Source organism: Bos indicus x Bos taurus, chromosome 1 (genome assembly GCF_003369695.1).
Source record: "Bos indicus x Bos taurus breed Angus x Brahman F1 hybrid chromosome 1, Bos_hybrid_MaternalHap_v2.0, whole genome shotgun sequence".
NCBI lineage: Eukaryota > Metazoa > Chordata > Mammalia > Artiodactyla > Bovidae > Bos > Bos indicus x Bos taurus.
In genome coordinates this window covers 66895978-66921252 of record NC_040076.1, presented here as the reverse complement: position 1 = coordinate 66921252, position 25275 = coordinate 66895978, and the positions used below count along the sequence as shown (strand labels likewise).

Here is a 25275-nt window from a genome sequence, read left to right as displayed (position 1 = left end):
CTTTTCATGGAAAGTTCTAGATATGCTCTTATGAATGATTCCTTTCAATTCTTTTCTACTCCCGGTAACTATCAATCTGCCTTTATTATTGTATCATCTTTCCTTGAGTCCAATTTGTAGATGCTGTTCTTTAAAAATATGGAGAGAGGAAGCTTAATACACTGGAAATACATCTCTAGTCTCCAAGAACATTTTACAGTGGACTCCTGAGAAGGTTTCTTGTAGCAGCAAATTCTACCTACTGTGTGTGGATTTTCTTATAGCCTGAACAAGTGTCCTTTTTTTGACTTTTGCCTGTTTTACTTTTCCTTAAATGTTAATGGTTATCTAGAGTAGCTGAGTTTCCCTTTGGGCTCTTTTTTTGATTGTGCTTACTCACATGTTTACCGTAAAATATTCTCACCTTGCCATAGCTATTCCAACAACACAGCCTCCAACAATGGACCAAAATCCAATCCAGCCAGCATCTACCTGTTAAGAAAGTGGCAGACACATTTAATACAAGATTATCATGTTGCAGTTTAGAAGGCATGGAAAAAATTGTCTTTAATCAGTATGTTAATAGCTAAATGGCATAAAATTTAGGAAATACTATTTAAGAAAATGAATCAGATGAAAGGATTCATGTGTGACTAGTTAATACAAACTTATCTAAATAAATACCAGGAAAGTACTAGGCAATAATTAAGTGCTAAAATGTCCGGTACAAGTCAAAAGAGAATGTATTAAGAGAACACAGATGAGTGGGGGGAAAAGAGGGTTGCGGGTGGGAGAGAGAGAGAAAACAGGTTGAGTACCTGAGGAGACAAAGAATTTGAGCTCGACTTCAAATGGACAGCTCGTTCTACTCCTGGAGAAAACATTTCCAGCCCTGTCATTTACTAGCTTTGTGACTCTGTGCAAATTAGGTCTTCCTGCCTATAACATGGACGTGAGACAATTTCCACACAAACCTTAGATCAGCAGTCAACATACAGGAAGTGCTCAATAGAGGTTAGAGCTGTGGCTGTTACCTGATGATGTTTCTCCATCATCTAATGTCTCGTCTCTTCCCTACCTTCATGGACAAACTTGCTCAGAACAATCTACAAACGCTGCCTACGTTTCCTCATCACTCATCCTCAGTTAAAGAGTAGCTTTAACTCTTACTATGACTTGGCTTCTGTTGCAACACGCACCCCATGTCTCAGTTTTCTCATTAGTAGGATGGGGATTCGGGATAGTGAGGGTTTTTCTGAGAGTTAAATAAGTTATCAATACAAACTGCCCAATACCTGTTAGTTAACAATACTTGACATTTCATGTGTTGTGAACAATACTGGTGCATTTTGTCTTTTCTCTTTCCCTATCACGGGCATCACAATTGCTTATTTTCTTATTTTGTACTTCTGGACTCCTGTAGTAGCAATCTTTTTGCCCACTATTTCCAGAATAATTATTTCAATCATTCCACTTCCCTGCTCAGAAACAGTTGTTGGCTTTCTTTGTGGTTATAGGACAAAGTTCAAACTTGCCCTGGCACTTGGGAGCTACCCAAACTAAATTCTATCTCTTATTAGTTTTTTAGTCATATTTTTCATTACAGAAGTGATAGAACTGGTCAGCTGTCCACCAAAATATATTATATCTTATCCTACCAGGGCATTTAGCTAGTTTACATGTTCTAGCCCATATTCAGCCACATGGGACCACATGACTAAGTTCTCATTAATGGAAGTGGAAAAAAGTGAGGTGTGCCATCTCTAGGCTAGAACCTAGAAGGCAACTGTATGCCTCCGCCAATGCTTTCTTTCCCTCTCTGCCAGCTGGAATACGGATAGTCAGCCATCTTCACCCATGCATATAATGACAAGGCCCTAGGAGACAGAAGAGCTTCAAAGAGGAAGCAACCTAGGTGTCTAAATCAGTGTAAGCAAGAGAGCAATCCAAACTGTGGACAACTGTTCTGGATTATTAGGCAAACTATCCTAGATACCTGTGTGAATGAGAAACTAATGTCTTCTTCAGTCTCAGAATTTTGGCATTCTTAGCCTACTCTTAGTATTACAATCAGATCAGATCAGATCAGTCGCTCAGTCGTGTCCGACTCTTTGCGACCCCATGAATCGCAGCACGCCAGGCCTCCCTGTCCATCACCACTCCCGGAGTTCACTGATACTCACGTCCATCGAGTCAGTGATGCCATCCAGCCATCTCATCCTCTGTCGTCCCCTTCTCCTCCTGCCACCAATCCCTCCCAGCATCAGTCTTTTCCAGTGAGTCAACTCTTTACATGAGGTGGCCAAAGTACTGGAGTTTCAGCTTTATTTAGCATCATTCCTTCCAAAGAAATCCCAGGGCTGATCTCCTTCAGAATGGACTGGTTGGATCTCCTTGCAGTCCAAGGGACTCTCAAGAGTCTTTTCCGACACCACAGTTCAAAAGCAGCAATTCTTCAGTGCTCAGCCTTCTTCACAGTCCAACTCTCACATCCATACATGACCACAGGAAAAACCATAGCCTTGACTAGACGGACCTTTGTTGGCAAAGTAATGTCTCTGCTTTTGAATATGCTCTCTAGGTTGGTCATAATTTTCCTTCCAAGGAGTAAGCGTTTTTTAATTTCATGGCTGCAGTCACCATCTGCAGTGATTTTGGACCCCAGAAAAATAAAGTCTGACACTGTTTCCACTGTATTACAAATTCCAAAGTATTACAATAACTTTACACAAATCTTGCTCTACCAGTGTCTGGTGCCAGAAACAAAGATAAATGTTCTCTGGAGAAAAATAACACCAGAAATTTAAATCATCTCTACAGTTTTTCTTTCATACTATTGGCATGTGGGGCAAGAGAATTCTCTGTTCTTCAGAACTGCCCCTCTTCTTGCATTTAGCGTTTATTAACACTATGGACTGAGGCCTATTATACTATGAAGTCCCTATAAACATTCTCATCTATCCTGTAGGTCACTGGGGTCCTGCATCAGGTGAAGAACACTGTGTATCTGACTATACTAACCCTGGTCCTTTCAGGCCATTTCTGCTTTCTCTATTCATGATATTTGCTTTAGTTAATAATATTCTCCCCAATAATTAATTTTTTTCTTTGCTTGAATTTAATTAATTAATTTGGGAGTATCCAAATTAATTGGAGGGTATCTATGTGTCTACCAACCCAGAAGATCTGTTCTTATTTAATTTTAAATTTCATTTTATTTAATACCTGGTATGACTCATAGTGTCTGTATCTCTTAAGAGTTTGTACAGAGAGACACTTGGAAGGGATTCTCAGGCTTTGTAACATGAATCGTAAGATCTACAAAATCAGCATCATCTGAATGGGTGCTACACTTTTTCTTCCTGAAGTTGAGTATGCTTGGAATATCTGCCATCTAGAAAAACAGGAAATTAAAAGGTTTTCTCCTTATCGTAAAGATACACTAGGTAATTTGGGTTAATTTTCTGGTTGCAAAGCAGAAAATCTGGAGTGGGAAATATGTTTGAAGGCAGTAGAGAGTCAAGAAAGTAATTCATAATTCTGGAATCATAAGATGAGAAGGAAGCCTGGGTATTTGGGGGCACTTTTTCCTTAGGAGTGTGTCTACTGATTTCAGAAAAGGTAGCTAAGGGGCTGTAAAACTACTGACAGCCTCATGAATCTAGGAAGAAAAAAAATACGAGTTTGAGGCCTGCTCTTAGGTGGCTGGCCCTTGTAGAAAACTCCAGGCTTTAGCCAGGGACTATACCTAAGAGCGACTTCACTTTCACTTTTCACTTTCCTGCATTGGAGAAGGAAATGGCAATCCACTCCAGTGTTCTCGCCGAGAATCCCAGGGACGGGGAAGCCTGGTGGGCTGCCATCTATGGGGTCGCACAGAGTCGGACACGACTGAAGCGACTTAGCAGCAGCAGCATACCTAAGAGCAGGCTTCCCTGGTGGCTTAGTTGGTAAAGAATCTGCCTGCAATGCAGGAGACCAGCGTTCAATTCCTGGGTCAGGAAGATCCCCTGGAGAAGGAAATGGCAACCCACTCCAAAATTCCTGCCTGGGAAATCTCATGGACGGAAGGAGCCTGGCAGGCTACAATCCATGCGGTCGCAAGAGTCAAATACGACTTGGCAACTAAACCACTACCATGCCTAAGAGTGGTATAAATGAGAAATGGAACTTTAAAAAAAAAGAAGAAGAAAGAAATGGAACCATATTCTGAGGGACTAAAACCTAGTTTTAAATGATCTCAATTCTTAAAACTGGATTAAGTGATCCTTAGACTCCTAAGAAAAAACATAAGTACTTTCTAGAGGAAAAGAACACCATTTCAAGCTTAAGTTATCACTACAACTTTTCATATACTATGTTGAGCACTCAGTCAAAAATAACTGAACACATAAGAAAACATGAATGAATATCACAAATATAAAGAGACCCACAAGGGATCTAGATAAAGGGATTAGGAAATATAGATTTCAAATAACTATTTTTAATAGTTTCAAAAACAATAAAAGACAAGATCAAGCATTTCTACAGAAATTTGGAAACTACGAAAAAGCATTGAATAAAAATTTTATAACTTAAGAACATAATAGTTGAAAGTAACTCATAGATGAGTTTAACAGCATATTAGAGCAGAAAACTGAAATTATAAGTTGGAAGAAAAGCTAGGTAAAATATTCAGTTTGAACAGAGAAAGGCAAAGGATAGAAAATTCAGAACAGAGAGTAAAAGACATAGGAAAGAAGTGTGAAAGTAGAACACGTATGGTTAGAATTACTGAAGGAAAAAGAAATAGAGAAAATGAAACATAAGCTTTGAAGGGACATTGGCTAAGAATTTTCTGAAACTGAAGAGACATTAAGCCATAGATTCAAGAAGTCCTACAAACCTTGAGCAGAATAAATGTGTTTCATTTTGAATTGTTTTTTTCAGTTCAGTTCAGTTCAGTTGCTCAGTTGTGTCCGACTCTGTGACCCCATGAACCGCAGCATGCTAGGCCTCCCTGTCCATCACCAACTCCCAGAGTCCACCCAAACCCATGTCCACTGAGTTGTTGATGCCATTCAACCATCTCATCCTCTGTTGTCCCCTTCTCCTCTTGCCCTCAATCTTTCCCAGCATCAGGGTCTTTTCCAAAGAGTCAGCTCTTCGCACTGGGTGGTCAAAGTATTGGAGTTTCAGCTTCAGCATCAGTCCTTCCAATGAACACCCAGGACTGATCTCCTTACTACCTATTCTTATTTTTTAAATTGAAGCATACTTGATTTACAGTATTATATGAGTTTCAGGTGATTCAGTATTTTTACGGATTATATTCCACTAAAAGTTATTGCAAAATAATGGCTCTAATTCCCTGTGCTATAAAATATATCCTGTTGATTACCTATTTTATACATAGTAGTTTGTATTTCTTAGTCCCATATCCCTAATTTGTTTCTCCCCATTTTCTTCTTCCTTTTGGTAACCACTAGTTTGTTTTCTCAGAGAAGGCTATGGCACCCCACTCCAGTACTCTTGCCTGGAAAACCCCATGGATGGAGGAGCCTGGTAGGCTGCAGTCTATGGGGTCGCCGAGGGTAGGACCTGACTGAACGACTTCACTTTCACTTTTCACTTTCATGCATTGGAGAAGGAAATGGCAACCCACTCCAGTGTTCTTGCCTGGAGAATCCCAGGGACGGGGGAGCCTGGTGGGCTGCCGTCTATGGGGTTGCACAGAGTCAGACATGACTGAAGTGACTTAGCAGCAGCAGCAGCAGTTTGTTTTCTATATGTGAGTCTGTTGCTGTTTTGCATATACATCCATTTGTAATATTTTTTTGATTCTCCATGTAAGTGATATATCTGACTTACTTCACCAAGCATAATATTCTCTAGGTATATCCATGCTGTTGCAAATGGCAGAATTAATTCTCTTTTATGGCTGAGTAATACTCCATTGTGGGCCTCCCAGCTGGCTCAGTGGTAAAGAATCTGCTTGCAAAGCAGGAGCTGCAGAAGACATGGATTTGATCCCTGGGTCTGGAAGATCCTCTGGAGGAGGCAATGGCAACCCATTCCAGTATTCTTGCCAGGATAATCCCATGGACAGAGGAGCCTGGTAGGCTACTGTCTATGGGGTCGCAAAGACTGAGTGACATGACTCAGCAACTAAGCATACACACACAGTTGAGGCTTAGATGGAATGAAAGGGTTCTGAGGACCTTGGACAGTCCTGGTAGAGGTAAAAGTTCTAATTTATAATAGATGTTAATAAGTGAAATGTACATTCTGTACCCTCTAGGATAACCACTAAATAATAAGAGACTAAAACTACCAAGCTAATAAAAGGGGAAAACAGAGTAGTAAAAAATACTTAATCCAGGAGAAAGAAGAGAAAAAGGATAGACTAGATTGGAAAAAAAGGAAACCAATAATAAGGTGGTAGATCTAGACTCAAATCTACCAATAATTGCATTAACTGCAAATGGACTAAATGTTCCAATTAAAACACAAAGATTATCAGACGGAAATGAAGGAAAAACAGTATCACAAGAAAACTAGATGGCTTTATCAGCGAAATCTACCAAATATTTACGGAAAAATAAAATCCCCACACCATCAAACTTACATAAACTCTTTCAATAACAGAAAAAGAGGAAACATTTCAGAAGTTCTTTTCTGAGACTAGCAAAATCTTGATACTAAAATTGAAATGGTAGGACAAGATAAAAAAAATTATAGACTAATCTCATTCAGGAACATAAATGCAAAAAATCCTAAACAAAATGCAAGCAAACTGAATTCAGTGATACATAAAAACTATAATAACTCACTGACAAAATGGATTTAGTACAGAAATGCAAGGTAGTTCAACATTTTATAATCAACAAATGCAATTCACCATATCTGCAGTTTAAAAGAGAAAGACCAGATGATTATCTCAGTGTTAAATTTTATTATATGTATTTTTCTCCATCTAATTGTCATTAGTTACAACTGATATGAGATGTATGCAGAGAGGTAAAAATATCTATGGATAAATAAATAAGTGAATTTAATAAGGTTGCTGGATATAAGATGAGCTATACTTCAATCATTTTCAAAAACCAGCTATATTTCTACATGCCAGCCAACAAAAAGTAAGATTTTTAAAGTTACCAATTATAATAGCTTCAGAAAACATCAAATACCTGGTAATACATCTAACAAATATATAGAAGGTGTTTTTGAGAAAAGAGATTCAGAGAGACATTAGGTAAGTAGATGAGAGATATAATGATCATGATTTTGAAGACTTACTATTACAAAAAGTTAATTCTCCAACTGACCTAGAGATTCATAAAATTCTAATCAAAATCTCAAAGAGTATTTATTCTACTACACACTAAAACTTATTATAAAACTAAAATACTTGAGACAATTTGGTATTGGCAAAGAGACAGATAAATAGACTAGAAGAAAAAATAATTTAGAAACATCCATGCACATAAGGGCATTTCATTATGACAAAGATGACACTGGAGAGTAATGGGGAAAGAACGATCTTCTCAAAAATTGGTGTTAGGTTAATGAAGAACTATCTGGGATAAAAGAAATTTAATCCCTACCTTTTAACAAGCACACAATTCAATTCTAGGTTTAAATGTGACTGGAATAACAATAAAGTTTCCAGAACAGCACTGTTCCACAGAACTTTCTATGATGATGGAAATATTCTATGTCAACACTGTCCGATATGGTACCTGTAAGTTGCATGTGGCCACGAGCACCTGAAAAGTGGTTGGTGCTATTGAGGAAGTTAATTTTTCATTTTAATTTTATTTCAACTAGTTTAAACTATTCACATTAAATAGCCACATGTAACTAGTGGCTACTGTACTGGATAAGAGAGTTCTGCACAATAATATACGGGTTGGTGCTATTGAGGAAGTTAATTTTTCATTTTAATTTTATTTCAAATAGTTTCAGTTCAGTTCAGTCGCTCAGTCATGTCCGACTCTTTGCGACCCCATGAACCGCAGCATGCTAGGCCTCCCTGTCCATCACCAACTCCCGGAGTCCATCCAAACCCATGTCCATTGAGTCGGTGATGCCACCCAACCATCTCATCTTCTGTCGCCCCCTTCTCCTCCTGCCCTCAATCTTTCCCAGCATCAGGGTCTTTTCAAATGAGTCAGCTCTTCGCATCAGGTGGCCAAAGTATTGGAGTTTCAGCTTCAACATCAGTCCTACCAATGAACACCCTGGACTGATCTCCTGTAGTATGGACTGGTTGGATCTTGCAGTCCAAAGGACTCTGAAGAGTCTTCTCCAACACCATAGTTCAAAAGCATCAATTCTTCCGTGCTCAGCTTTCTTTATAGTCCAACTCTCACATCCATACATGACCACTGGAAAAACCATAGCCTTGACTAGACGGACCTTTGTTGACAAAATGTTGTCTCTGCTTTTTAATATGCTGTCTAGGTTGGTCATAACTTTCCTTCCAAGGAGTAAGCGTCTTTTAATTTCATGGCTGCAATCACCATCTGCAGTGATTTTGGAGCCCAGAAAACTAAAGTCAGCCACTGTTTCCACTGTTTCCCCATCTATGTGCCATGAAGTGATGGGACTGGATGCCATGATCTTAAACTATTCAAATTAAATAGCCACATGTGACTAGAGGCTACTGTATTGGATAAAAGAGTTCTACATAATAATATATGGGAATAGATTTATGAATTTGGAGCAAGAGAAGATTTCTCTCACTTTCTCCTTTGCAATATCATTTCTGCCTGCTAAATCCAACACCTAGACTATCTCCAAATTGGTTTCTATTGACCACATCTTTTGTTTGTTTTTAAATAAGAACCATATTTTCCTAATTGTTTATATGTCTAATTTTAAAAAAATTGTCTACTATATGCTGTGGATGATACAATATAGAGATTCTGGATTATCTTTTCTAAGATAGTTGATTTTTGAGTTCATATGCCATTCAATTAATGGCAGATCACCTTGAACTTGTGTAAGCTCAATTTTGCACTTTACTAGTGAAGAAGATTAGAAACCAAGTTGTTTCTCAAGTTCCTTTCACTTGGCAGGCTTCAATCTCCAAATCATGTCCTCTGCAGATTTTTGTCAGGGCTTGGTTTCAGGTTTTGTTCATGGTGGGTCCAAGAACAATAGGCTTTCCTCTATTGAGGGCATGGTCCGTGATTCTAAAGTTTGTTCTTCCTGGTGTCTCAACAGAAGCCTAAGATGTTAACAAGTTGTTAATGAGGTCTTACACTCTGGCTGGGCCAGAACTCCAAGGGTCCTGCATGCTTGCCCTCTGCTATACTTGTCCTAGCTTTGCACCCCACAGCAGTCTCTGTACTAAGTCTGCGGTAGCTTTGCCTTTTACATGTGCAGTCCATTCCTCAGCCAAGCCTTCCTGGGGAGACCACTTTCACAAAGCTCTCCTCTTTACAAAGCAGTAAGAAAAAGGCAGCCAGGCAGTGGGCAAGAATCTTGAACAGGTGTGTCATAAAAAAAGGATGCCACTTAAAAAGCTGTCATGGAAGTCACTACAAGGGCATACAACTGCACAGTCATCAGCACATCTAAATTTAAAAAGATTAACACTGCCAAGTGCTGGTAATGATATGCCGCAAGGAGAAATTTCATGTACCGCTGGTAGGACTATAAACGAAAACAACTACTTTGGAGGAGTTTGGCATCATCTATCAAAGCAGGCACACCCTGTAACTAGCAATCCCATTCCTTGATAGATATCCAGTAGAAATGTATAAGGGATGAAAATATCCATACAGCACTGTTTATGACAGCCTAGATGTAGACATTCCAAAAGTTCCTCAAAAGAAAATTGGAAAAGTTGTTTATTCATGCAACGGATGAGTGTGCTAGATTTCTTCCATCTGACCTTCCTAGTCTCTCGACCCCTTCCTACCATGCTATTTGGAAGCAAGGAGAAGGAATGGACGTCATCAAGCATGTAGATGAAATGGTTATTTTTAAGGAAATGAGATACTGAGACTGAAGACAAAGTGAGGAATTAGATGTATGAATTGCCTTATATTTAATGATGGGATCTTCATCTTTATAAACCAAGAATCAAGGATCCCAAGATTTTTTCATTCTTTATTTTTCTTTTATTAGCATCATTAATCATAAGTGAAATTCCTGGTGGTTAACAAAATCCAGGAAGAAAATCAATATTGTTTATAACTATTTCATAAAGATCTTCCTTTAGCAGCAGTGGTACAGGACAATGCTTTACCTAGGCACTGAAGTCAAATGTAAGAACAGGCAGACAATGTTCAGAACTTCAGTGAACCAAAAATACCTACAAGATATAAAGAAATAAAACACTTACTTGGCTGACATGCACTGGTGTTAAAATTAAGTCCAGAACTCCAGACCAGCCAGCAAATACACCAAGTGGTATGGCATATGCTAAAGCAATCATCAAAAATCTCAAATTGCTGTAAAAGAGAAGAAAAAGAAAATATTATTACAAGTTCAAAATCTAGAATTTAAACTCTTACTCATGAAAAAGTAAGTCATTTGGAAATTGGAATACCAGAATCAGAAATAGAAAATATTTGTCAGTTTAATAAATTTAAAGTTCCTTAAATTTTTTATTTTATATTTATAAGAATAATGTTTTTTGCTCACATTATTTAAAAATGTCACTGTTTATTATATAGATGAATTACCAACAATAGTTCATAAAATGAGTAGGCACCTTCATTTTTTTTGAAAGTTCTTATTTGTAAAGATATATTACTGTTTCTTCTGATGAACAGGTGGAGGGAAAAAAAGATTAATGAACATTTAAACAAACTGTCTACATCCAAATCACAGAATGCAACTGAGCAATAAAAAGGAGTAACTACCAATACACAAAACAACCTGGATGAATCTCCAGAGAATTATGGTGGATGAAAAAAAAGCTAACTCCAAAATTTTATGTACTATATGACTCAATTTATATAACATTCCTGAAGTGACATTATGGTAATGGGAAACAGAGTAGCTGGTTGTCAGCAGCTACAGAGTGGGAGGGAAGTAGGTGTGGCTATACAAGGGCAATAGGCGGGATCCTTCTGATGATGGAAATGTACTGTATCTTTACAATACGTGTGAATTTTCTGGTTGTGATACTGCACTATAGTTTTGTAAGATGTTACCACTGGGGGAAACTGGGTAAAGGACCCATGTTATTTCTTTGTATTATTTCTTAAAACTGCATGTGGATCTACTATTATCTCAAAGTTTAATTTTAAAATGTAATAAGAGTTAGATATCATTCACAACAGCTTTTTTAAAATTTGTAAACTATAAAATATTTAGGAATAAACCAGAAAGACCCAAGATCTCTACGGGTAGAGGGGGGAACACAGGAGGGCACAGACGATGATTTAAATAAACAGAAACAGAGTCCATGCTGTCAAGTTACCACCAATTCATCTATAATTCACTGCAGTCACAATTAAAATTCCAGGTGAATTTTTAAAAGAAATCTAAGAATAAAGTTCATGTGGGAAAATAAAAGTCCTTGGAAGGCTAACTCATCCTTGAAAAATGTGAAAAAGGAAGTCTTTGTCCTACCAGATATTAAGACAAACTGCACATCCAGAGTAATAAATATAGCATGGTATTTGCTCAAGAAGAAAGAGAACAATGAAGGAAAAAAGAGACCCAAGACACAGAAACTCTACCTACAATAAAGCTGGCACTACAAAAATAAAATGGATGAGGACTGTTTAGTGAATGGTACTAGATCATTTTACAGAGAGGGAAAACCTCCCGGTATTTAACACCATATACTAACACAGAGTCTAGGTAAATCCGTAAATGTGAAAGAAAAAGATCAGGAAGTTATAAATAAGACATTCACTGAGAAAATTAGTAAACAGCTGATATAATGGGAATAGATATTTGAACTTTTAAAAATCAACAGGGAATTTATATCTAGAATATGTAAATCATTAAGAAAAAGACAGAAACTACCACTGAGACACGGGTAGAATCTATGAAGAGGAATTTACAGTAGATGAAACCTAAATGGCAAACAACTACATGAGAGTCTCAAACTTACTAACAACCAGAAAATGCATATTAAACAAAAGATAGATTTATTTTTACCCACTGGACTACTGAAAATTAGAAAGATGGATAATGCCAAGTTTGGCAAGCATATAGGAAAATGGGCATTGCTGATGAAAGTGTAGACAAGTGTAGGCATTTTTTTAGAGCAATTTGACAATACTTGGCAAATTCAGCTTAAAATAGCTGATGATCCAGCAATGCTGTGTGAGGTCTGTTTTCCAAAGAAGTCTTGTCTACAGTGACGCATATTAGGATGTCACTGCAGTGGTATCTGTGGTGACAATGAGTTGGAGGCAGAGTACACAGTGGGAATGGGTATAAAAAATGTGATGGTTTCATACCACAGAGTACAGAGAACTAGGTATACACAAAGTACAGAGATTTATCTCGAGAACAGAGCATGGCTACCACAAAATCAGAGTTATCCAGATATCATGTGCCTTCTGATGGAAGAAGACAGCAGGAGGTAGTTCTGTAAAATCAAAACCAAAACCTGAATCAGAATGCAGTTCAAGCTAACAATTTACAGGAAATACAGAGGGCAGAGGGGCAAACTACTCTACAAAGAGATGATCAACATGTTCCAGACCTTGGAGACAGAGAGCTGGCTCCTCAACAAACAATTACAAAGAAAAGAGAGGGAGATGGAAGGAAACCTAGAGATTATAAGGCATTTGAGCCAACTGCAATGCATGGTTCCAATCTAGATCCTGACTTAAACAAACAAAAAGCACTTATGACATTTATGAGACAATTGAAACACCAATTTGATAGTAGCAAACTACTGCTAAAATGTTTTCAGTGTAACAATAATAACGTATTTACGTTTAAAAGAGTTCCTATCTTTTTAACACAAACATGTTAAAATATATATGGATGAAATGATTTATCATTTGGGATTTGCTTCATGATACAGGAAGAGGGAAGTGTACAAATGAAACAATATTGGCCACAAAGTGGTAATTGTTGGTATTTGGTTATGTGGATATGGAGGTTATACTGTTCTACCTTCCTATTTCCAAAATAAAAAGTATTTTATAAAAACCACATAGTGTTTAGTGAAAAAAGCCAAACAGAATGAGATACAAAATATGTCACTGTTTAGATAAAAATAGAAGCATACAAAACAATACAAATGTTACAAAAGCACAAAGAGATACACATAAAATGCATTTGAAAGGTAGCCTAGGTAGGGAAAAGGGAATGGGAATGAGAAATATAAAGAAAAGAATGAATGAATGAATAAAAGTGTTCATGTATCCTGAAGCAAGGAACATGTTCAACTTAACACTCTTTAAGTCTAAAAGTCAAAAACAACCACCATCAAACATTAAACTGATACATAAAGAGAGAGAAATGTTTACACTAGGTCACACAGGTTATATACATCTGAAGTGATGGGAATCATGTGGACAGGAAGTAGACAATGGAAACTTTGAAGCATAACCAATGATTTTTTTTTTCCTGCCTAGACAATGGAATTAGAATCTAGAGAAGCAGTTATTCCGATTAATCTAGGAAGCGATGATTTCAGAAGTTCTTTGAAGGACCAGGGATTTGAATTACACAGGTAGGTTAGGGAAATGGACCACGGCATGTCCAAAGAAGTCCCCTGGAGAGCCCAAAGGGGCTTTAATCGAGAAGAAAGATCTTATACTTATACTCTCTAGTTTAAACAGAATAAAGATCTTGACTCTAGGGTAATTAGAAGCAAACACAAAGTGGTTTGTTGTGGTCAAAGTGATCATCATTTTAAGTTGTTTTTTCCTTCTCGAACAGAATTTTCCGTAACTCCTTACCTTAAAACCCTGCCATGACTCCTCACTTCCCACAGAATAGTTCAAATTATTAGGATGGCGTAATCTGACCTTAATCTACCTCTCTAGCTTACCTATTGCTCTCTAACCTCTAGCTTTGCATGGAGAAAAACTTGGTTAAATAGCATTAGAAAAAAACCAAACCTATCATTTTAACTCTCAACTTACAAATGTGTGCCACTGATCACAAGTCAACTGAACTAATATTATTACTTTGCCTATTATGTGGAAGGCAATTTACTAGATGCTGTAGATGTGGTTTTCAAAACTTTTTACTATATTCCAGAGTAAGAAATATTTACTTAGTGACTTAGTACACAGAGATTCAGTATGTATGTACTGAAACAAAAGTATCACTCCAAAATATGTATCATTATTACGTGTGATATAATAATAGTTTCTGTTCTATTTTATTCCTTTCTATTCTGTTTAAGAAAAAAAGGTGGTCAGCCTACTAAATTAGCTGGCTATGAATCAAAGTTTGAGAAACAGAGTTACATAGCTATGCTACCTACCATGGTAGGCACTTGTGCAATGTGGCTATTGAGCACATGAAATGTGATTAGTGCAACTGAGGAACTAATATTTAATTTTATTTCATTTTAATTAATTTAAATTCAATTTAAAAACACAGTGAAGAGAAATTTTCCATTACTTTTTGGCAGAAGTACATTCCACTTTAACTGCCGACTCTTTGCGAATCGACTGTTTGCGACCCCATGGACTGCAGCAAGCCAGGCCTCCCTGTCCATCACCAACTCCCGGAGTTCACTCAAACTCATGTCCATTGAGTCGGTGATGCCATCCAGCCATCTCATCCTCTGTCGTCCTCTTCTCCTCCTGCCCCCAATCCCTCCTAGCATCAGAGTCTTTTCCAATGAGTCAACTCTTCGCATGAAGTGGCCAAAGTACTGGAGTTTCAGCTTTAGCATCATTCCTTTCAAAGAAATCCCAGGGCTGATCTCCTTCAGAATGGACTGGTTGGATCTCCTTGCAGTCCAAGGGACTCTCAAGAGTCTTCTCCAACACCACAGTTCAAAAGCATCAATTCTTCGGTGCTCAGCTTTCTTCACAGTCCAACTCTCACATCCATACATGACCACATGAAAAACCATAGCCTTGACTAGACGGACCTTTGTTGGCAAAGTAATGTCTCTGCTTTTCAATATGCTATCTAGGTTGATCATAACTTTCCTTCCAAGGAATAAGCATCTTTTAATTTCATGGCTGCAATCACCATCTGCAGTGATTTTGGAGCTCCAAAAAATAAAATCTGACACTGTTTCCACTGTTTCCCCATATATTTCCCATGAAGTGATGGGTCCAGATGCCATGATCTTCATTTTCTGAATGTTGAGCTTTAAGCCAACTGTTTCACTCTCCTCTTTCACTTTCATCAAGAGGCTCTTTAGTTCCTCTTCACTTTCTGCCATAAGGGTGGTGTCACCTGCATATCTGAGGTTATTGATATTTCTCCCGGCAATCTTGATTCCAGCTTGTGCTTCTTCCAGCCCAGCGTTTCTCATGATGTACTCTGCATATAAGTTAAATAAGCAGGGTGACAATATACAGCCTTGACGTACTCCTTTTCCTATTTGGAACCAGTCTGTTTTTCCATGTCCAGTTCTAACTGTTGCTTCCTGACCTGCATATAGGTTTCTCAAAAGGCAGGTCAGGTGGTCTGGTATTCCCATCTCTTGAAGAATTTTCCAGTTTATTGTGATCCACAGTCAAAGGCTTTGGCATAGTCAATAAAGCAGAAAGAGATGTTTTTCCAGAACTCTCTTGCTTTTTCCATGATCCAGCAGATGTTGGCAATTTGATCTCGGGTTCCTCTGTCTTTTCTAAAACCAGCTTGAACATCTGGAAGTTCATGATTCACGTATTGCTGAAGCCTGGCTTGGAGAATTTTGAGCATTACTTTCCTAGCGTGTGAGATGACTGCAATTGTGCAGTAGTTTGAGCATTCTTTGGCATTTCCTTTCTTTGGGATTGGAATGAAAACTGACCTTTTCCAGTCCTGTAGCTACTGCCGAGCTTTCCAAACTTGCTGGCATATTGAGTGCAGCACTTTCACAGGATCATCTTTCGGGATGTGAAATAGCTCAACTGAAATTCCATCACCTCCACTAGCTTTGTTCATAGTGATGCTTCCTAAGGCCCACTTGACTTCACATTCCAGGATGTCTGGCTCTAGGTGAGTGATCACACTATCGTGATTATCTGGGTCATGAAGATCTTTTTTGTACAGTTCTGTATATTCTTGCCACCTCTTCTTAATATCTTCTGCTTCTGTTAAGTCCATAACATTTCTGTCCTTTATCGAGCCCAACTTTGCATGAAATATTCCCTTGGTAACTCTAATTTTCTTGAAGAGATCTCTAGTCTTTCCCATTCTGTTGTTTTCCTCTATTTCTTTGCATTGATCACTGAGGAAGGCTTTCTTATCTCTCCTTGCTATTCTTTGGAACTCTGCATTCAGATGGGTATATCTTTCCTTTTCTCCTTTGCTTTTTGCTTCTCTTCTTTTCACAGCTATTTGTAAGGCCTCCTCAGACAACCATTTTGCCTTTTTCCATTTCTTTTCCATGAGGATGGTCTTGTTCCCTGTCTCCTGTACAATATTGTGAACCTCAGTCCATAGTTCATCAGGCACTCTATCTATCAGATCTAGTCCCTTAAATCTATTTCTCACTTCTACTGTATAATCATAAGGGATTTGATTTAGGTCATACCTGAATGGTCTAGTGGTTTTCCCTACTTTCTTCAATTTAAGTCTGAATTTGGCAATAAGGAGTTCATGATCTGAGCCACAGTCAGCTCCTGGTCTTGTTTTTGCTGGCTATATAGAGCTTCTTTGGCTGCAAAGAATATAATCAATCTGATTTTGGTGTTGACCATCTGGTGATGTCCATTTGTAGAGTGTTCTCTTGTGTTGTTGGAAGAGGGTGTTTGCTATGACCAGTGCGTTCTCTTGGCAAAACTCTATTAGCCTTTGCCCTGCTTCATTCCGTACTCCAAGGCCAAATTTGCCTGTTACCCCAGGTGTTCCTTGACTTCCTACTTTTGCATTCTAGTCCCCTATAATGAAAAGGACATCTTTTTTGGGTGTTAGTTCTAAAAGGTCTTGTAGGTCTTCATAGAATCGTTCAACTTCAGCTTCTTCATTGTTACTGGTTGGGGCATAGGCTTGGATTACTGTGATATTGAATGGTTTGCCTTGGAAACGAAGGTTGCTCAGACGGTAAAGTGTCTGCCTACAATGTGGGAGACCTGGGTTCAATCCCTGGGTTGGAAAGATCTGCTGGAGAAGGGAATGGCAAACCACTCCAGTATTCTTGCCGCCCCCCCCGCAACCAAAAAAAAAAAAATATTTACCTTAATAATCTACAAAAGCTCCGTCGATAACTCAGCCGCTGGCTAGCTGCAGCAACACTGGGAGGAAGAGGTGGCCGAGGTGGGAAATAAGCTAGAGTTGCAGAAAATAGTAAGCAGACACCTCCAAATTCTGAAAAACGAAACAAAAAAAGTAAAATGTTAATCAGACAACACAAAAAGTTCAACATTTCAAGTATTTCTTTAACAAATATTTATTGAGCATCAATGCAGCTTTAGATATATTGTTGTTGTTGCTCAGTCACTCAGTTGTGTCCAATTCTTTGCAATCTCATGGACTGCAGTATGCGAGGCTTCCCTGTCCTTCACCATCTCCTGGAATTTGCTCAAACTCATGTCCATTGAGTCCGTGATGCCATTCAACCGTCTCGTCCTCTGTTGTCCCCTTCTCCTCCTGCCTTCAATCTTTCCCAGCATCAGGGTCTTTTCTAATGGGTCAACTCTTCCTATCAGATGGCCAAAGTACTGGAGTTTCCGCTTCAGCATCAGTCCTTCCAATGAATATTCAGGATTGCTTTTAAGACTGACTGGTTTGATATCCTTGCAGTCCAAGAGACTCTCAAGAGTCTTTTCCAACACCACAGTTCGAAAGTATCAATTCTTCAGCGCTCAGTCTTCTTTATGGTCCAATTCTAACATCTGTACATGACTACTGGAAAAACCATATCTTTGACTATGTGGACCTTTGTCAGCAAAGTAATATCTCTGCTTTTTAATACACTGTCTAGGTTAATCATAGCTCTTCTTCAAAGGAGCAAGTGTCTTTTAATTTCATGGCTTCAGTCACCATCTGCAGTGATTTTTGGAGCCCAAGAAAATAAAGTCTGTCACTGTTTCCATTGTTTCCCCATCTATTTGCCATGAAGTGATGGGACCAGGTATCATGATCTTTGTTTTCTGAATGTTGAGTTTTAAGCCCGTTTTTGACTCTCCTCTTTCACCTTTATCAAGAGACTCTTTAGTTCCTCTTCGTTTTCTGCCATAAGGGTGATGTCATCTGCATATCTGAGGTTATTAATCTCTCTCCCAACAATCTTGATTCCAGCTTGAGCTTCCTCCGGCCCAGCATTTTGCATGATGTCCTCTGCATACAAGTTAAATAAGCTGGGTGACAATATACATATATAGATATATACAGATATATCTATAAATGTATATACAGATAAATATAGATAAGCAAATAGTTATATACAGGTAAGCAAAATATAGTACTTGCCTAGACAAAACAGCTCAGTCTTGTGAGAAAGATTGATGTGCAAAGATATAACTTCCAGCAGGTAAGAAGTCATACAAGGAAATAAGTATGGCAGACTTATGGTATGGTACACTACATAAAAAGAGGACTGAAGCAGTAAACAAATGTTCCTCTATGGAGAAAGCCCATTAAAAGCCAACAGTATTATCTATAACAGAGATCTTTAAACAGGCCTAGGATGACTGTTTGATAAGCATGGCCCTCAAAAATAAAGACTAGGCTAGAAAATTGGTAAGACTAGGACAGGAAAAAGTTTATTTGATCAATGATAGGATATTCTAATGCTTTGTGTAGAACAGACTTAATATATAGGCTTTATGGAAAATCTGAACATGACAGGGAAGCATCCCCAAAAAAAGAAACCAAGGGACAGAGAGCAAAATTTAACAAACACAAGACCAGCTAATGTAGGCTATTAAACAATCAAAGGGCTTCCCTGGTGGCTCAGTGGTAAAGAGTCTGCTTGCAATGTAGGAGCCACAAGACATGCAAGTTTGATCTCTGGGTTGGGAAGATCCCCCAGAGAAGGGCATGGCAACCCACTTCAGTATTCTTGCCTGGAGAATCCCATAGACAATGCAGCCTGGTAGGCTACAGTTCACAGGGTCGTAAAGACTCAGACATGACTTAGCACACACACGCTCATGAAACAATGAAAAGTAAAATGAACATCTGATCAATCTTAGTTTGGGCACCATTATAGAAGGAAAAGTTCCTAGGAGTCCTGATCTTTCCCTCCAGAATTCTGGCACATGGAAGTCCCAGCTTTTAACTGTGCTCAATTTAGTAGAAAAGCATGACTCTAATAGAAAAGTCAGGAAACCTTGGAGTATAGACCAGTATATCCCATTAATTAACTTATAAACTGAATGAATTCCTTACTCTTTCTGAGTCAATAAAGGGAATAGACTAAGTGATTTCTAGATGTTCTTTCAGTAGGATAATTCTAAGTCTATGGCTATATTCTTAGCAAAAAGGTACAATATTTCTATAAGACACTAACCACAAACAATGTTGTTATTTTTTATCAATCTTAGGAACAAATTTAATGCATTGTTTTACTTTACAGTCCTTTTAATTATGAGTAAAAATGAATAAGCATCTTCCATATGCTTAGTGGCCATTTGTATTTCTTCTGTGATTGCCTTATTTGTATTCTTTGTCCATCTTTCTACCAGCATTTTTGTAAACAGCTTCACTGAGATATAATTCATAAGATATAGAATTCACACATTTAAAGTCCATAATTCAGTAAGTTTTACAATCATCACCACAGGTTTAAAACTTTTCCATCATCCTCCAAAGAAACTCTGTCAGTCAGTTCAGTCGCCCAGTCATGTCTGACTCTACGCGACCCCAAAAACTGCAGCACACCAGGCTTCCCTGTCCATCAGCAACTCCAAGAGCTTGCTCAAACTCATGTCCATTGAGCCAGTGGTGTCATCCAACGATCTCATCCTCTGTTGTCCCCTTCTCCTCCCGCCTTCAATCATTCCCAGCATCAGGGGCTTTTCCAATGAGTCAGCTCTTCGTATTAGGTGGCCAAAGTATTGGAGTGTCAGCCTCAACATCAGTCCTTCCAATGAATATGCAGGACTGATTTCCTTTAGGATGGACTGGTTGGATCTCTTTGCAATCCAAGGGACTCTCAAGAGTCTTCTTCAGCACCACAGTTCAAAAGCGCCAATTCTTCAGTGCTCATCTTTCTTTATAGTCCAACTCTCACATACCTACATGACTATTGGAAAAACCATACCTTTGACTAGATGGACCTTTGTTGGTAAAGTAATATCTCTGTTTTTTAATATGCTGTCTAGGTGGGTCATAGCTTTTCCTACAAGGAGCAAGTGTCTTTTAATTTCATGGCTGCAGAGCCCATCTGCAGTGATTTTGGAGCCCCCCAAAATAAAGTCTGTCACTGTTTCCATTGTTTCCCCAACTGTTTACCATGAAGGGATGGGACCAGATGCCATGATCTTAGATTTCGGAATGTTGAGTTTTAAGTCAATTTTTTCACTCTCCTCTTTCACTTTAATCAAGAAGCTCTTTAGTTCTTCTTTACTTTCTGCCATAAGGGTGGTGTCATCTGTATTATTTGAGGTTATTAATATTTCTTCCAGAAATCTTGATTCCAGCTTCTGCATCATCTGGCCCACCATTTCACATGATGTACTCTCCATATAAATTAAATAAGCAGGGTGACAATAAATAGCCTTGACATACTCCTTTCCTGATTTGGAACCAGTCTGCTGTTCCATGTCCAGTTCTAATTGTTGCTTCTTGACCTGCATACAGATTTCTCAAGAGGCAGGTATGGTGGTCTGGTATTCCCATCTCTTTCAGAATCTTCCAGTTTGTTGGTATCCACACAGTCAAAGGCTTTGGTGTAGTCAACAAAGCAGAAATATATGTTTTTCTGGAACTCTCTTACTTTTTTTATGACCCAGTGGATGTTGCCGATTTAATCTCTGGTTCCTCTGCTTTTTCTAAATCCAGCTTGAACATCTGGAATTTCACAGTTCATGTACTATTGATGCCTGGCTTGGAGAATTTTGAGCATTACTTTGCTAGTGTGTGAGATGAGTGCAACTGTGCGGTAGTTTGAACGTTCTTTGACATTGCCTTTCTTTGGGATTGGAATGAAAACTGATTGTTTCCAGTCCTGTGGCCACTGCTGAGTTTTCCAAATTTGCTGGCATATTGAGTGCAGCACTTTCACAGCATCACCTTTTAGGATTTGAAATAGCTCAACTGGAATTCCACCACCTCCACTAGCTTTATTTGTAGTGATGCTTCCTAAGGCTCACTTGACTTCACATTCCAGGATGTCTAGCTTTAGGTGAGTGATCATACCATCGTGGTTATCTGGGTCATGAAGACCTTTATTGTATAGTTCTTCTGTGTATTCTCGCCACCTCTTCTTAATATCTTCTGCTTCTGTTAGGTCCATACCATTTCTGTCCTTTATTGTGCCCATCTTTGCATGAAATACTCCCTTGGTATGTCTAATTTTCTTGAAGAGATCACTAGTCTTTCCCATTCTGTTGTTTCCTCTATTTCTTTGCATTGATCACTGAGGAAGGCTTTCTTTTCTCTTCTTGCTATTCTTTAGAACTCTGCATTCAAATGAGTATATCTTTCTTTTTCTCCTTTGCATTTCATTTCTTCTTTTCACAGCTATTTGTAAGGCCTCCAAAGACAACCATTTTGCCTTTTTTGCATTTCTTTTTCTTGGGAATGGTCTTGATCCCTGCCTCCGGTACAATGTCACGAACCTCCATTCATAGTTCTTCAAGCACTCTGTCTATCATATCTCATCCCTTGAATCTATTTCTCACTTCCACTGTATAATCGTAAGGGATTTGATTTAGGTCATACCTGAATGGTCTATGGTAGTTTGAGCATTCTTTGGCATTGCCTTTCTTTGGGATTGGAATGAAAACTGACCTTTTCCAGTCCTGTAGCCACTGCCGAGCTTTCCAAACTTGCTGGCATATTGAGTGCAGCACTTTCACAGCATCACCTTTCATGATTTGAAATAGCTCCACTGGAATTCCATCACCTCCACTAGCTTTGTTCATAGTGATGCTTTCTAAGGCCCACTCGACTTCACATTCCAGAATGTCTGGCTCTAGGTGAGTGATCACACCATCGTAATTATCTGGGTCACGAAGATCTTTTTTGTACAGTTCTTCTGTGTATTCTCGCCACCTCTTCTTAATATCTTCTGCTTCTGTTAGGTCCATACCATTTCTGTCCTTTTTCGAGCCCATCTTTTCATGAAATGTTCCCTTGGTATCTCTAATTTTCTTGAAGAGATCGCTAGTCTTTCCCATTCTGTTGTTTTCCTCTATTTCTTTGCATTGATCGCTGAGGAAGGCTTTCTTATCTCTCCTTGCTATTCTTTGGAACTCTGCATTCAAATGGGTATATCTTTCCTTTTCTTCTTTGCTTTTTGCTTCTCGTCTTTTCACAGCTATTTGTAAGGTACAAAATTCTCCAAGCCAGGCTTCAGCAATATGTGAACCATGAACTTCCAGATGTTCAAACTGATTTTAGAAAAGGCAGAGGAACCAGAGATCAAATTGCCAACATCTGCTGGATCATGGAAAAAGGAAGAGAGTTCCAGAAAAACATCTATTTCTGCTTTATTGACTATGCCAAAGCCTTTGACTGTGTGGATCACAATAAACTGTGGAAAATTCTGAAAGAGATGGGAATACCAGATCACCTGATCTGCCTCTTGAGAAACCTATATGCAGGTCAGGAAGCAACAGTTAGAACTGGGCATGGAACAACAGATTGGTTCCAAATAGGAAAAAGAGTACGTCAAGGCTGTATACTGTCACCCTGCTTATTTAACTTCTATGCAGAGTACATCATGAGAAACGCTGGGCTGGAAGAAGCACAAGCTGGAATCAAGATTGCCAGGAGAAATACCAATAACCTCAGATATGCAGATGACACCATCCTTATGGCAGAAAGTGAAGAGGAACTAAAAAGCCTCCTGATGAAAGTGAAAAAGAAGAGTGAAAAAGTTGGCTTAAAGCTCAACATTCAGAAAACTAAGATCATGGCACCTGGTCCCATCACTTCGTGGCAAATAGATGGGGAAACAGTGTCAGATTTTATTTTTCTGGGCTCCAAAATCACTGCAGATGGTGACTGCAACCATGAAATTAAAAGACGCTTACTCCTTAGAAGGAAAATTATGACCAACCTAAATAGCATATTCAAAAGCAGAGACATTACTTTGCCAACAAAGGTCCGTCTAGTCAAGGCTATGGTTTTTCCAGTGGTCATGTATCAGTGTGAGAGTTGGACTGTGAAGAAAGCCGAGCGCCAAAGATTTGATGCTTTTGAACTGTGGTGTTGGAGAAGACTCTTGAGAGTCCCTTGGACTGCAAGGAAACCCAACCAGTCCATCCTAAAGGAGATCAGTCCTGGGTGTTCACTGGAAGGACTGATGCTGAAGCTGAAACTCCAATACTTTGGCCACCTCATGCAAAGCGTTGACTCACTGGAAAAGACCCTGATGCTGGGAGGGACTGGGGATGGGAGGAGAAGGGGACGACAGAGGATGAGATGGCTGGATGTCATCACTGACGCAATGGACATGAGTTTGAGTGAACTCCGGGAGTTGGTGATGGACAGGGAAGCCTGAGGTGCTGCAATTCATGGGGTAGCAAAGAGTCGGACACGACTGAGTGACTGAACTGAATTGATACCTGAATGGTCTAGTGATTTTCTCTAGAAGAAACTAGGGATTGTGCAATAAAGAGTTCATGATCTGAGCCACAGTCAGCTTCCAGTCTTGTTTTTGCTGCCTGTATAGAGCTTCTTCATCTTTGGCTGCAAAGAACATAATCAACCTGATTTTGGTATTGCCCATCTGGTGATGTCCATGTGTAGAGTCTTCTCTTGTGTTGTTGGAAGAAGGTGTTTGATATGATCAGTGCATTGTCTTGGCAAAACTCTGTTTGCGTTTGTCCTGCTTTGTTTTGTACTCCAAAGCCAAATTTTACTCCAGGTATCTCTTGACTTCCTACTTTTGCATTCCAGTCCACTATAAAGAAGAGGACATCTTTTTTGGGTGCTAGTTCTAGAAGGTCTTTAGGACTTCATAGAACCATTCAACTTCAGCTTCTTCAGCATTACTGGTCAGGGCATAGACTTGGATTACTGTGATATTGAATAATTTCCCAGCCCTATGCAATCATTAATCTTCTTTCAATCTCTATGGATTTGAGTACTATGGACATTTCTTACAAATGGAATCTCATAATACATAGTCTTTTGTGATTGGCTTCTTTTACTTAGCTTATTGTTTTCAAGATTCACCCATGTTGGAGCAGTACTTTATTTTTTTTGCCAAACAGTATTCCATTGAATGGATATATCACATTTTAAAATCCACTTAGTTAACTGACATTTGGATTGTTTCTACTTGGTGACTATAATGAATATAGTTACTATGAATATTTGTGTACAAATCTCTGCATGGATGTATGTTTTCATCTCTTTAGGCATATACCTGGAAATGGAACTGGTGGGTCATATGGTAATCTATGTTTAACATTTTGAGAAACTGCCAAACTATTTCCAAAGTGGTTGTACCCTTTCATATTCCTACCAGCAATGTATGAGGGTTCCAATTTCTCCACTTTCTCAACACTTGTTACTGTATTTTCCATTTTATTGATTATAGTCACCCTACTAGGTTGTAAAGTTTATCTCATTACAGTTTTGATTTGCCTTTTCCTAATGACTAATGACAATGAAGATCTTTTCATGTGCTTGTTGGCCATTTGTATATCTTCTTTGGAGAAATGTTTATTTCAAGTCTTTTGCCCATTTGTTAATCAAACTGACTTTTTGTTGCTGGATTCTAAGAGTTTTTTAAAATATATTCTGGATACAAGTTCCTTATCAGATATATGATTTATAATTATTTTCTCCCATTCTGTGGGTTGTCTTGTCATTTTGTTGATGGTATCTTTAGAAGGACAAGATTTCAATTTTAACGAAATCCAATTTTTCTATTTTTCTCTTTTGCCATTTGTACTCTCGGTGTCCTTTTAAAAAAGGATTCACCTAACCCAAGTCATGAACACTTATTCCTATGTTTTTTCTAAGAGTTTATAATTTTAGTTCTTACATTTAGGTTTATGATCTATTTTGAGTTAATTTTTATACATGGGGAAAGGAATGGATTCAAATTGATTCTTTTGCATGTGGCTATCCAGTTATTTT

The 25275-nt window shown here is 38.5% G+C and overlaps 1 protein-coding gene across 1 annotated transcript in view; it reads right to left on the bottom strand.

Moving 5' to 3' along the window:
- Window positions 1-25275, bottom strand: part of SLC49A4 (solute carrier family 49 member 4) — an 89052-nt gene that overhangs the window by 27799 nt on the left and 35978 nt on the right. The window contains exons 4-6 of the mRNA XM_027535474.1: window positions 17250-17379; window positions 10316-10424; window positions 404-471 (exon numbers count right to left, since the gene is read on the bottom strand). Of these exons, the coding sequence (XP_027391275.1) occupies window positions 404-471; window positions 10316-10424; window positions 17250-17379 (307 nt within the window). The remainder of the gene's footprint in view (window positions 1-403; window positions 472-10315; window positions 10425-17249; window positions 17380-25275) is intronic.